Source organism: Microtus oregoni, unplaced genomic scaffold (genome assembly GCF_018167655.1).
Source record: "Microtus oregoni isolate MIOR12 unplaced genomic scaffold, Mior012 000022F_ref0000154, whole genome shotgun sequence".
In the NCBI taxonomy this organism is placed as follows: Eukaryota; Metazoa; Chordata; class Mammalia; order Rodentia; family Cricetidae; genus Microtus; species Microtus oregoni.
In genome coordinates, this window is record NW_024543081.1 from 9,418,288 (window position 1) to 9,430,993 (window position 12,706).

A 12,706-nucleotide genomic window follows, 5' to 3' on the forward strand; every position below is an offset into this window, starting at 1 on the left:
TCTTGCTAACTGCAGTGAGGGGAGTTGACGCATCTGGAGGAAGTGTCCCTGCTGAGCCCAGATCCCAGGTCTACAGCCTCCCTCCCTTCCCATGTCTTGCAGGCCTCTAACCCCTGGCCTCGCAGGTTGGGCCCCCGCAAGTCGGGGCTTGGCTCTTCCTGATTATGCCTCCTGTCCTTCTTTCCAAATGCAAACACCCCAAGGTTAGGCAACTGCAATTTGGAGCAGGGTGAACGTGCGGACCTGGCCAAGGTTCTTACAGATCGCAATGATTCTGGGCACAACTGTGCACACCTGGAGAGGGTAGTCGTGCCAGTCCCTCACTTGCTAGGGCTACAGGTGACTCAGCATAGGGCGGGGCCACCCTGCTGCACCACCGGAGCTCCGACCCAGTCCCTGTCTGGTCCCAGTTCATTGGTGCCTGGCAAGCGGTCCTTCCAGCTCCTGTGCTACATCCAGGCTGTGGTGTTCCAAGCGCCCAACTATGGACTTCCTGGAGGCAGAGGGTGGCTGGAGCCTGTCCTTCGCAGGTGCCGGTTTCTTGGGCCTCTACCACGTGGGGGCCACCCAGTGCCTGCGCCAGCGTGCACCGTGCATCCTTCAGGGCGCCCGTCGCTTCTATGGCTCTTCCGCAGGCGCGCTCAACGCCCTGAGCATCATTTGCGGCAAGTCGGCAGGTGCTTGGGGAGGTCCAGGGACACCACAGGTGAACCTGGCAAGGTACCCCCCTTCTCCTCCTGAGGTCTTTACACCCAACCTCTAAATCTGAGGACTGTGGTCACTTTTATCTCCAAAGATGGATCCTGGCTTCAGATTTGGGATACTACCCCTAAGGTCACTGACATCCAGGACAGGAGATATCATGTACTGACTGCCAGGCATCCCCGAGGAAGGTGGGCTGTTGGTGGGTGAGGGTGAACTTCGGTGGTCCCAGGTAGTGAGACCCTAGCCCCCACCCACCTTGCAGACTTCTGCTGCTCCAGTCTCCTGAGCATGGTGAAGCAGGTGGAGCGTCTGAGCCTGGGCATCTTCCACCCGGCCTATGGCCCCATTGAGCATATCAGGAAACAGCTGCAAGACACCCTACCTGAGAATTGCCACATCCTGGCCTCCCAGAGGTTGGGAATCTCCATTACCCGATGGTATGATGGCCAGAACTTCATAGTCACTCATTTTGCCACTCGAGATGAACTCATCCAGGTGAGCTGATGTTGAGTTATAACCTGAGGCCCAAGGAGAATAAGCCATCAAATAATAGTGAGCCCAGGGGTTTCTGTGGGTGACGTACGTGTGTGTGTGTGTGTGTGTGTGTGTGTGTGTGTGTGCGTGTGTGCGTGTTGGGGTATGCAGCAGGAGCTAGACTGCATCCAGGACTGGTCTGAGTCCAAGGCTCTCTAGGGGATGGGGTGGAGAGGAACCCAAAGGTTCCTTGGGCCAGGTTGATTGGAAGTCAGCTTCTGTAGCCAGGGCATCTAGGGTTGCTTATTCCGGAGGAGCCCTCCCTGTCCCATCCACCCCCATCTTCCAAATGCTTTCTGATTGCCAGAACAAACATTTACTGAGCATCTATTATGTGTGGGCACTGTTTGTATGCTGTGATTTTTGCCAGGGAGGGGGCACAAATGAAAAATCCTTGCCTTTCCCAGACTTGTATCCAATAAGCACACCTCACAAGAAAGGGCCTATGTGAAACGTGATAGGAAGAGCAAGGCTGGGAAGGAATGGAGCCTGTTCTGGTTCTGATATGATGGGAGGGGGTGGAGGAGGAGACAGGCTTTTGGGAGACTGAGCAGGGCCATAGGGGAATAGCTCGGAAGGGATATGGGTTTCCGTGTGGGAGGACCTCAGCCCAGTGTGAAGAGTCCTGGTGTCCCTCAGTGCAGCTCTTCCCACCCTTTCTATAAGGGTCTCTGTCTGTCCCTGACACCGAGGTTTGCATATACCTAGCCTCATCATGGTGACCTGTACCGGACGCTGAGGCAGCTTGAGCCAGCAGTTTCTGGATCATAGGTGTGTGGTTCTCAGTGTGCCTGAGGGGTACCACTTGCTGTGGGCTGATGCCCGGGGAAGGACTTCAGAGGCTGTCCCAGTGTGCTCACCTGGGCAGCACATAAAGGTGCTCAGTGAGTCTCAGCTGTCATCAGCTGTATCCATCTGTGGGAAGGAACCCTCAGAACCCGTACTGTGTCTGCTTCTCCGCGGGAGAGTCAGAGGAATGGAGGTCTTTTAGGGTTGTCGGGTGAGGGTCTATGTCCCCTGAACTTGGAGCCCTAGGTCTGTAATATTTGCATAGTCCCGCCCCACCCTCCAGCATAGTTGACCACGCTGGAACTATCCTTGCCTGCCACACTCTGCATGCTGCTGGCATCCAGCAGGAGAGACAAGGGATGATGCTAAGCATCCTACGACTGAGGACAGCATGCGCAGCCCCATTACAATGAGACCAGCGCTCAGTGGTCACAATGTATAAATGAAGCACCTCCCCCCCACCCCTGCCCAGCAGCACTTATCAGGGCTTCTACTGGGAGATGGTGTCTCTCATGGGAAGGGAGGTCCTGACAGTCCTCCTCAGAGGAGCATCTGTTTGGATCAACTTTGAGAACAGTTTTGGGGGAGATACACAGAGATTATTGGTAGCACCTTTATGCCAGACCCAGGGTTGGTACAGATACCTTGGTTTATATATCGTGGAGCATCCCACCTGAAGTCTCCAGGCAGCTGGGGTGCCCTCCGCAGAGAGAGAAAGGTGCTGTCAAGGAGGACCGTGTTTCTCTGTTCTTCACCGGAGCTTGTGGTCGCATGGGCCAGAACAGGATGAGGCTCAGCATCATCTCCTGTCTCACCTGCTAGATGCCAGAAGCACGCAGAGTGTGGAACACTGAGCGAGGACGATTGTCTTGTCTTCTAGGCTTTGGTCTGCTCCTTGTATTTCCCCTTTTATTGTGGGACAATCCCTCCGGAGTTCAGAGGGGAGGTGAGTGTGTTTGGGAGCCCCCATCCCCCACCCTGTTTGTGTCCCACTCTGGGCTCCAGGCAGCTGGAATAAAAGTTTGTCCAGAGGTGGACGGAAGAGTGAGGACACCACCTCCCCATGAGTACCTACTGTGCACCAAGCCTCCCCTAAAGAGGCTCAGCCCCTAGGTGAGAGGGGTGGATGCAGACACCAGTCAGCGGTGAGGGTGTGGGGAAGACAATGTGATCCATTGCCTCCCTACCCTGCAGCGCTACATTGACGGAGCCCTGAGCAACAACCTGCCCTTCTCCGATTCTCCCACCACCATCACTGTCTCTCCCTTCCATGGGACGGTGGACATCTGTCCCCAGAGCCGTTCAGGCAGTCTGTATGAGCTGACCGCCTTCAATGCCAGTTTCCAGATCTCTACCATGAACTTCTTTCAGGGGTTCATAAGCCTGTTCCCCCCCAAGCCTGAGGTAGGTCACCCTGCATGGTCCTGGCCCATGATCCCTCCCCTCCGCTTTAGTTGTTGACCAGTCTCATTTCACACAATGGGTTTTCACACATTTCACACACAGGCAGGTGGGTTCTGCCTCTCCTGCCTCTTCCTGGGTGAGGGCTAGAGTCCAGCTGTGACCTACGCTCAACTTAGCAGAGGCAATTATTTCCATTTCTTTTTCTAGGTTTATTATTTTTATTTGTGTGTGTGTGTGTGTGTGTGTGTGTGTGTGTGTGTGTGTGTGTGTTTGTGCATGTGAACACAGTGCCCACAGAGTCCAGAAGAAGACATTGGACCCCTGGATCTGGAGTTACAGGCAGTTATGAGCCATCCACCGTGGGTACTGGGACTTGAGCTATGCTCTTTCTTAAGAACAGTCAGTGTTTTTAATTGCTAAGCCATCTTTTCAATGCCTCATTTTTTTTTAATTTTTATTTTTAGACAGAGTCTTACTATGTAGCCCTAGCTGGCCTGGAATTCATCCTGTAGACTATTCTAGTCTCTTTGACCAGCACACACACACACCACCCCACACACCACACACACCACACACACAACACACTCACAGAGTGAGATGGCTCATCAGATAAAGGCACCTACTGGGCAAGCCTGGTGACTGAGTTTGAGTCCGGGAACCAACGTAAAGGCAGAAGGGGAGAGACAGCTCCACAGTTGTCCTCTGAGCTCTGCTTCCACTCCACACCACGTTTCCAATGGTGGGGAAGGGGAAGGGACTGCCCTGGACTTGTGGGGAGTCAGGTAGAGACCCCATTGACCCTGACTCAGGACTTGTCACTCTGTCTACTAGAGGGAGGACCACAGAGGGAGGTAGGTGCCTGAGCTCTAGGTAAGGAGTGAGCTGGCCAGAGGGAGGGGACGTCAGGAGCAGTCCTGTGCCGCGTGCTCACTCTGGGACTCCCTGGCCAGCACTGGGTCTCTCTGGGGATTCTGAGCCCTGCAGAGGGTCACTGGGGCAGCAGGCTGGGCTGGGGATGTGTTCATCTGCTGACATGTCTCCAGACCGTGGCTTGTTGCTAAGGAACTCCAAGTGCTGTCTTCCCTCTGTTCCGTGTGTCCCAGGTGGTAGCTGACTACTGCAGACAAGGCTATCTGGATGCCCTGAGGTTCCTGGAGAGACGGGGTAGGTGATAGAGGCAGTAATGGGGTGGTGTCAGGTGGACTCCGCCTCTCTGGGGTTTGAACCCTGGGACCTCAACGCCTGCTCTGTGTGTGGTCAAACCACCCTAAGGAGACTGAAATGTGCCTTCTGGGTCCCCTTCTAGAGCCTCCAAAGATCGAGGCAGAGTGATAGAGATGGGCTGTGGGTGACAGAGGCTCTTCCAGCAGTGAGCTAGGGCAGAGAAAGAGTTCACCTTGGCCTGAGATGGGGAGAGCAAGAAGGGAGAGCTCCCTGGGGTCAACAGCTGTGCTGGGTTGGGACCAGCTGTAGAGTGTCTGGTTGGGATGGGAAGACAGAGGTGGATGGATGCAGGAGAGCTGCACTCCAAGGGGCTGTTAGCTGGCAGGAGGTGCATGGTCCCCAGGTCTGGGAAGCATGTCTGTCACCCTGTAAAGGCAAGGGTGAGATATGAAGCCAGGCTATGGGTTCCAGACCAATCTTCAATCCCTGCACCCCACCACAACCTGCAGCACCCCACACCAGGCCAGAGCTTCAGAGTACTGCATTTAACTCTCACGACAGTAGGACTTAAGTTCTTTTGATAGAAGGGAACTGAGGTAGAGGGCTGAGACTCCCAAGGCTGGCAGATGTGAGCAGGACAGAATTTGAAAATGGAGCTATGCCTCTGGGGCTCTAGAGCAGTCTGGACAGCAGGGCGGGGCCGCTGGTGTTCATCCTGCAGCCTGAGTCCTGGATTTGGTTTGGGCACTAAGACAGGTAGAGAGTTAGCCACCATCTCCCCTGGAGGCTGCCACTGCACCAACTATCAGATTTTCTCCCTCCCAATCCAGGACTCACCAAGGAGCCAGTGCTGTGGTCCCTGGTGTCTAAGGAACCCCCAGCCCCCATGGAGGGACCCAGGAGTGCTGACCATGACCAGGGCCAGAAACTTCGCCTGACCATCAGATGGGATGTCCCCAATGTGCTGGTCAAGGATGTGCCCGACTTCGAGCTGCTGGCACCGGAGCTGGAGGCTGGTACTGCCCTTTCTCCCACCACTTGCATGCCCGAATGCTCACAGCTACCAAACCCCTACTAAGCGTCAAGTGTGGCTGGGGGCTTTTTCTGAATCCTTCACTCCTGACTACAACCTGGCACTATTTCACTAGTGGGGAAACTGAGGCTCTGAGAAGAGAAGGAACTCAGCCAGTCTTCCTGTCTGCCATTGGGGCACTGAGGCCAGGTCTGTGCCCAGGCCACAGTGAGGTACCTAGAGACAAGCACAGGCCCAAGTGGCAGATGACATACCAGAGACACTTCAAACAGGGGCTGCCAGTCAAAGATGGAAGGATGAGAGTTTGGACAGAGGGCATCATATGTGCAGAGGCCCTGGGGCTGGAGAGGCTGGGCTGGTAGGTCTCTGGGGTTACAGCATAATGGTTGCTGAAGGGGTGACACATCAGACATGAACTTGGGGAGAGCTGGATAGGCAGGAGGAGAGAGCTGGTGTCTTGGTTGCTTTTCTGTTGCTCTGACAAAACCCATTTCCTGTGACTGGGGATAGAAGGAGTTGGGTGTCGTCTCCTTGGCTGCAAACCTCAGACATGATTGCTCAAACTCAAACTGCAGTCTGTGCTCCCAGAAGTCTGGAGTGGCCTCCTGACTCATGTCATTCCTGCCCTGCTTAGTCTGGTGAACAAGGGGGTTGGAGCTGGCAAAACAGATGCTGTACTCACAGTAGCTCTGAGTCTATTACTGTGAGAAAGGCCTGGGGAGACTTGTTTATCCAAGGTAGCATGGCAGACTTCTCCTAGTAGACCTCAGGACAGGAGCCTTGCAGGCCTCGAGGCTGGGTTGGCTCTGCTTCTTCCTGGAAGAGATTCTCATTAGGCATTTCTGAACCACCACTCTGAACCTTCGTCTCCTCCTCTGTGAGGGCTTCAGTGGGTTGAGAAGACATGCACATGGCGACCCCTGCTGGCAGCAATGGTTCCATCAGCGTGGAGATGCTGAAGGAGGAATCTGTCTGCAGCTCCTGGGACCCCAGGCTGACTAAGAGGGCCCCTCCTTGTCTTTCAGCACTGAGGAAGGCTTGCAAGCGGGACTTCTGGGCTCGACTCCAGTGTTCTGTGCCAGGGAGGGTTCTGACCTATCTGCTACTGCCCTGCACGCTGCCTTTCGAGTATGTCTACTTCCGGAGCAGGAGGTGAGATAGCCCGGGCTGAGGGGGCAGGCTTGTGGCCAGTGTGGGTGGCTGAGTGACTCGAGCTGGCAGGCACCCGCATTCCCTACACTATCTGCTGTGGGCTGGCCCATGGAGCGCCTGAGTAGGCTCTGCCAGAGGATTGGTAGGGAGGTGGTGTGATTGGCTACACAGAACCTTGGGTAGTACCTAGACTGTTTTGTGACCTTCTGCCCTTTGCTCCGTGATCAGAGCCTCGATGACAACGCGATGCCTCTGGCAACTCTTCCAGCTGGTCTATCTTAGATTGGCTGTGTGGTCTAGGCCAGCTTTTTTGACCTCTCTGGGTCATGGTACTTTTCCTGAAAACAAGGCTCCTTCAGATCAGTCTGATGGCAGCTGAGCCCTCGTACTGGGCATTCGGCCTTGCTGGGTTAGTGGACCATGTTACTTCATTGTCTCATTCATCAGCAAGGGCTGACCAGGGGCCAGGTGTTAGCTAGGGGCAAGAGAGGCAGGCTGACCTCGATCTTACTTCTGGCCTGGTGGAGTGTACAGCTTACAGCCTTGTAAGGAGAGAGCCACACTAGCCCTGAGTTAAACTGGCCTGTACTCATAACTGTTTGTCAGAGAAGGCAGGCGATGGCATCCAAGCTACAGTCTTAAGAATGGGCCACAGTCCATCAGGCAAAGAGGAAAGAAAGGCCTTCCAAGTGGATGGGGTACTGTGTGCAAAGGGAGCAGAAGGGAGTCAGGCACATCCAAGGATCCCAAGGGAGGTGTGGCTGGAGTGAACCCTGGTGTCTGTATGAGATGGGGCTAGAGAGTGGCCAGGGCCAGACACACGGGGTCTGTGGTCAGGTGAGCGAACCTGATTTAGACAGAGGGGTTCTATAGGGAGATTGGCGTTTCTCTTTGAGACAGGATCTTTCTATACAATCCCAAGCGGTTTTGAACTCAAGGTTTCTTCTACCCAGAACTCCAGCCGTGTGCTCTAATGCAAGACCCGAAGGCTCTGTTTCTAAACCGCCTTTCCCTTCAGAAAGTCTATGATGGGGAGCCCCAGTGCTCTATATTGTACTGCCCTGAGTTAGTGACTGGGTCAGGACTGATGGAGAGACGCTTCCTCCTGACACACTCGACTCAGGCAGAGCTGTTTACTAAAACCGTGAGCTGAAATGAAAATGAAGAAATCTAGCCATTTCTACGGTGTGAAGCTGCTGGAATCAGCCCAGAACATGCCACTTTCACCCTTGATATCCCCTATAACCCACACGCGGGGCATTTAGAGCAGAGGAAGGCACTGGCCTCTGAAAGGGACATGGATTATTGACACGGGTCAGGAAGAGGGATGGATGGAGATGGAGATGGTAAAGGACCATAGGCACATGGTCCTCCTTTGGCAGGAGAGGAAAGCTGAGACCCTGAGAGGGTTTTTCTGACTTCCCAGGCTGCAGAGCAGTCTCCAAGCTAGCATCACACGACCCCTCCCCTTTCTACCCCTTTCTACCCCAGGCTTCTCACTGGAACTCTACAGAAGTTGACCCCAAGGTCCATCCCTCCCCTGAAAAGTCCACTTTTGACTATCCTGCTATGGATGTGATCACGGGGCCTTCCTGAGATCTTCTTGCCCAGTTTAGGCTCTGTTCCTTTCCCCTCTCTCCAGCTGTTGCCTGAAACGTAGGGACCACCCTTGATCTGGGACTGCCCCCCAGCACCCCGGGAAGCTGACCCTGTCCCTTTCACAGGCTGCTGCTGTGGTTGCCTGAAATGCCAGCTGACTTGCACTGGATGCAGGGGCTCCTGAAGAGCACAGCCCTTGAGGTCTACTCCATGGCAAAGACACAGCTCCTCAGGCTGGGCAGGTGAGGCCGGGGGAAGGACTGAGGTGTTTGTCAGGACTTAAGCATGTTGTCTACATCCCCTACCTAGCACTTAGTGCCTAGTACCCAATTCACAGAACTCAGAACCTAGCACCTACCACACAGCGTCCATCCAGCATTCCGCACCTTATATTTAGTGCTCAACATGTATCCCATGTCCTTCTGTCCATCCACCTGGGGAGACCTGTCTGTGTTCACTGCTATGTGTACCACCCAGTGTCTGGGGGCTCTGAGCTAGTCACACTGGTCAGTCTAGGCAGTCTAGGCCTTTATCACAGCTCTGTGGTTGGTACAGTTCTCACCCTGTCCCTCAAGGCTGGCTCTATATGGCTAGGGACTGCTGGCCTGTCTTCTGACAACTTCCCTGATGTAGGAGACACAGTGTACTCATACTCTCCTGCCCTTGTCCTCTTAGGAAAAGCCACCCTGGAGTTCTGATATTCTCCTGTTTTGATTCTCCTGAGGGCTTGAGACGTTCCTCAGAGGGCTGGGGATGAAGTAACTCGCTCCCTGTAAGGGGGTCCCTGTGGTACGCCTTGCCTTTACCAAACTCCAGGCCTTGAACTCACACACGCTTCCTGCTCCCTCTTTAGCCCGCCTGTCACCAGCGCAGACTCTGGTCCCCTTCAGCGGGGGACAGCTGCTTCTGAGAACCGGGCCTTGAACCTCAGACCTGCTGATCGTGCAATGGGCTAGGCCAACCAAATGCGTGACACCCTCCCCCCCCCCCCGAATCCTGTCCTTGCCTCTTGTGTGCTTATGTCTGCCTCTGGCTGTGGCCCAGGAGCTCTGAGCCCAGCTTGGGGAAATTGCTCCTCATGCCCATGCCAGGCCTTGTGCTTCTTGTGTGGGCAGGTGGCTTCCTGGAGGGGGATGTGGGCTCTTCGCAGCCCTTCCTGGGACCTTTATTTCCAGGGCCTCTCTGGATGTCATCAGGCTACTGTGTGCCCAGGCCACAGCCCTCTTCCTGCCCATTTTGTCATGGAGAAAAGACAGAACAAGCTAAGACACATCTCAGTACTGGATCTCCATGTGGGGGACACAGAGGGCACAAGTGTCCAGCAGAGGTGTGTTCCACTCTGTACAGGACTGGAACTGGTGCCCCAAGGCCCAGTTCATGGCAGCGACTGCTCTGACCCGCCCCCCGCCCCCGTCTCTGGTCTGCACTCCCCTGAAGAGTTGACCCCTGTAACAAGTGCAGATGGAAAGTGCCTAGCTGGGGATCCATTTGGGGAGGGGTCTTGGTCATGGATGGGGACGGGACCTACTGCCACTGCAACCTGGTTCCTTGGGAGGATTTCTGGGTACCACACATAACTAAACCTCCTCTGGCCTCTCCTTGGGGTCTCTGTTGCTTCTGTCCCTGAAGAATCTACACTATGTCCCTGACCAGACTGTAGGGGACACCCAGCCTGAGTGGAGATGGGTCTGTAGAGAAATGGAGGTTCCAACAAGAGAAGAGCTTAAGTAATAAATAGTAGACAGGAGAGACGATGTGTTACTCATTCATTAATTCATCTCTTGATTATCCATACATTGACCATCTATTCACCACATATCATTCATTCATTCGTTTGGCTCTCAGATGGAACACAGATGGGAAATGATGCCACGAGCCCTCCCAAAGGTCCTCAGAAGAGAACATAGTGAGGAAGGATTGAAACCCAAGTGGGGAGCCACAGGGACCAGGGACCAGGCTGTCAGGAGGCTGCTCCAAGAAGGCTGCTGTTGAGCTGAGACCTGACAAGAGGCCAGGACTTCGGCCAGGCCCTGGAGGGAGCAGCAGGTGCAGAGGCCCTGCAGAGAGAATGAAGCCCTTGTCACAGCACAGCCACTACTGTGTGCGAGAGGCTGGAGGGCATGCTGAGAGCCACAGGCTGTATCATACCACCAAGGTGTTTGGAAATTTACTTTTACTAAGCATGTGTCTGTGTGAATAAATGTGCACCATTGTGTGCAGGTGCCCACAGGGGTCAGAAGCTGGCATCCGATCCCCAGAACTAGAATTATAAGTGGTTGTGAGACCCCTGATGTGGAGGCTGGGTCCTCTGCAGGAGCAGGAAGCCTTCTCTCTATCCCTAATGCCAAGGAACTTGGATTAGGGCAGGGATGGAGTAATGAATGAAGAGCTGGTGCAGGGTTTTGGGATGCCGGCCTGTAAGCAGAGACGGGGGGCATCTCAAGTTCCAGGGTATTGCGGGCTATACAATGAAACATATCTAAAAGAAAAAAATACCAAACTTCTTGAAACTTCAGAGGTGTGAGCCAGTGATACAGACAGGGCTGAGAGGGCCAGGAGAGCAGATGGTGTGAACAAGAGGCTTCCCCCTTCTGGCAGTCCCAGGGTAGATCCCGTCTCGCCCACTTGCTCTTTCTCATGTCTTCCAGGTGAGCCAGACACAAACTCAATCCTCACATCAGGGTGGGGCTGTCTCTTTTGGGGTTAGGCGGCTCCAGAAGGCCAGGCTCTGTTCTCCTCTGAGCTGGGTTACTGCCCAGCCCCTACTCTCAGATGCCATTGTGAAGTCCCTTCACCCTCACCAACTAGGGCTCTGGGGCAGGGGATTTGACTCTCAGAACATTCCTGAGAACATTCTCATCCCTGTCCTTTGTATCTCATCATGGACAGAGCCTCCATGCCAAAAGTTGCTCAGCCTCCCCATGCCGTGCCCTTCCATGTCAGCTCCTCACTCCATAGGGGACCCGCTGGGATGACAGAAATGCTGGGTGTGCTATCACACCCTGTTTATGTGGCGTCGGGAATGGAACTAGGCAAACATTCTAATGACCAGGCTGTGCGTGCCTGCGTGTGTGTGTTTCATGCATGAGCGTGCGTGTTTCATGCATGTGTGTGTGCAGGTGCAGAGGTCACAGGAAGACTTGGGGTGTCTTCTATCACCCTTTTTTTCTTGTTGCCAAAGACAGAATCTCTCACTGAAGTGAAAACATCCTTTTGGCTGGATTGGTCAGTTAGCATGCTCTTGGGACCCATCTATCTTGACTCGCAATGCTGGGATTACAGGCATGGGTAGCCATGCCAAGCATTTTTTTTTATGTGGGTGTTGGGGATTCAAACTCATGTCTTAATGCTTGCACAGAGAGCACTTTAGCCCCTGAGTCATCTCCCCAGCCCTTCTTCCTTCTTTTAAATGGATGTCATTGTGCTATGGGATCACACACAGAGCACTAGTTCTCACAGTGAAACAGGTGTGTTTATCCATCTCACAATAGTCACTGCTGCTGTTGGTCCCTGACAGTCTCATGGAGCCCAGGTTGGCCTTGAACTCACTGTGTAGCTGAAGATGGCCCCAAACTCCTGACTCTCCTTTCCTCCAGCTCCCAAATGCTGGGGTGACAGGCATGTGACACAACGCCTAACTGATCAGATCATCCTGATTAACACCTTGAGGTTGTGTCTTGCGTTGGGAAGTGTGTTTTCTTAGAGGTCCATGGGGAAGTAAGTATGCATGGATGAGATCATGCACAAATACCCAGCGCGTGCATGCATGCACACATAACCTGATAAAACATGAGCTGATAATAGATATTATGTGATGAGATGTGACAAGTGCCTAAAAGTTATCTCATTCTCAGATTTTGTATATGTTTGGCATTTCCAAACCTAAGAAAAAGTTATTTGTTTATTTAAATTACATGTATTTAAACCACACTAATTTAAATCACATTTCTACATTCAAGTAACAGTTACTCATTCAAATACAAATTTATCTACTTATTTATTTTGTGGGCATGTGCACGTGCTTGCATGCGTGCACGTGTGTGTGTGTGTGTGTGTGTGTGTGTGTGTGTGTGTGTGATTGTACCACAGCAACTATGTGGAGGTCAGAGGACATCTTGAGGGATCTGCTCTCTCCTTCCACAACCTGGGATATGGGGGTGAAACTCAGGTCTCAGGTTTGGTGGCGGGAGCCTTTACATCTTGCCAGCCCTTACCTAAGATTTTTAATAATACAGAGAAATAGGATAATATGCCTCAACAAAACAGAACGTTAGTGAAGCTGGGTGGCAGAGGGCCAAACGGAGAGGGCGAAGCGTTGAGCGTTCA

At 53.5% G+C, this 12,706-nt stretch overlaps 1 protein-coding gene across 1 annotated transcript; it reads left to right on the top strand.

Annotated features, from left to right (window-relative positions):
- Window positions 1–481: 481 nt before the first annotated feature.
- Window positions 482–9,354, top strand: Pnpla5 (patatin like phospholipase domain containing 5). Its single transcript, XM_041672658.1, has 9 exons — window positions 482–677; window positions 968–1,200; window positions 2,909–2,974; window positions 3,223–3,432; window positions 4,536–4,596; window positions 5,427–5,612; window positions 6,655–6,781; window positions 8,506–8,622; window positions 9,234–9,354. The coding sequence occupies exons 1-9, from the start codon at window positions 485–487 to the stop codon at window positions 9,334–9,336; spliced, it is 1,296 nt and encodes a 431-aa protein (XP_041528592.1). The 5' UTR covers window positions 482–484; the 3' UTR covers window positions 9,337–9,354.
- Window positions 9,355–12,706: the final 3,352 nt, after the last annotated feature.

What these genes read in the sequence shown, in the direction of transcription:
- Pnpla5 (XM_041672658.1), top strand. Translation starts at nt 485, where the DNA reads ATGGACTTCCTGGAGGCAGAGGGTGGCTGGAGCCTGTCCTTCGCAGGT. An exon ending in TGTTCCCCCCCAAGCCTGAG is followed by an intron (nt 3,433 to 4,535) that starts GTAGGTCACCCT and finishes CGTGTGTCCCAG; the next exon opens with GTGGTAGCTGACTACTGCAG. An exon ending in GTCTACTTCCGGAGCAGGAG is followed by an intron (nt 6,782 to 8,505) that starts GTGAGATAGCCC and finishes TCCCTTTCACAG; the next exon opens with GCTGCTGCTGTGGTTGCCTG.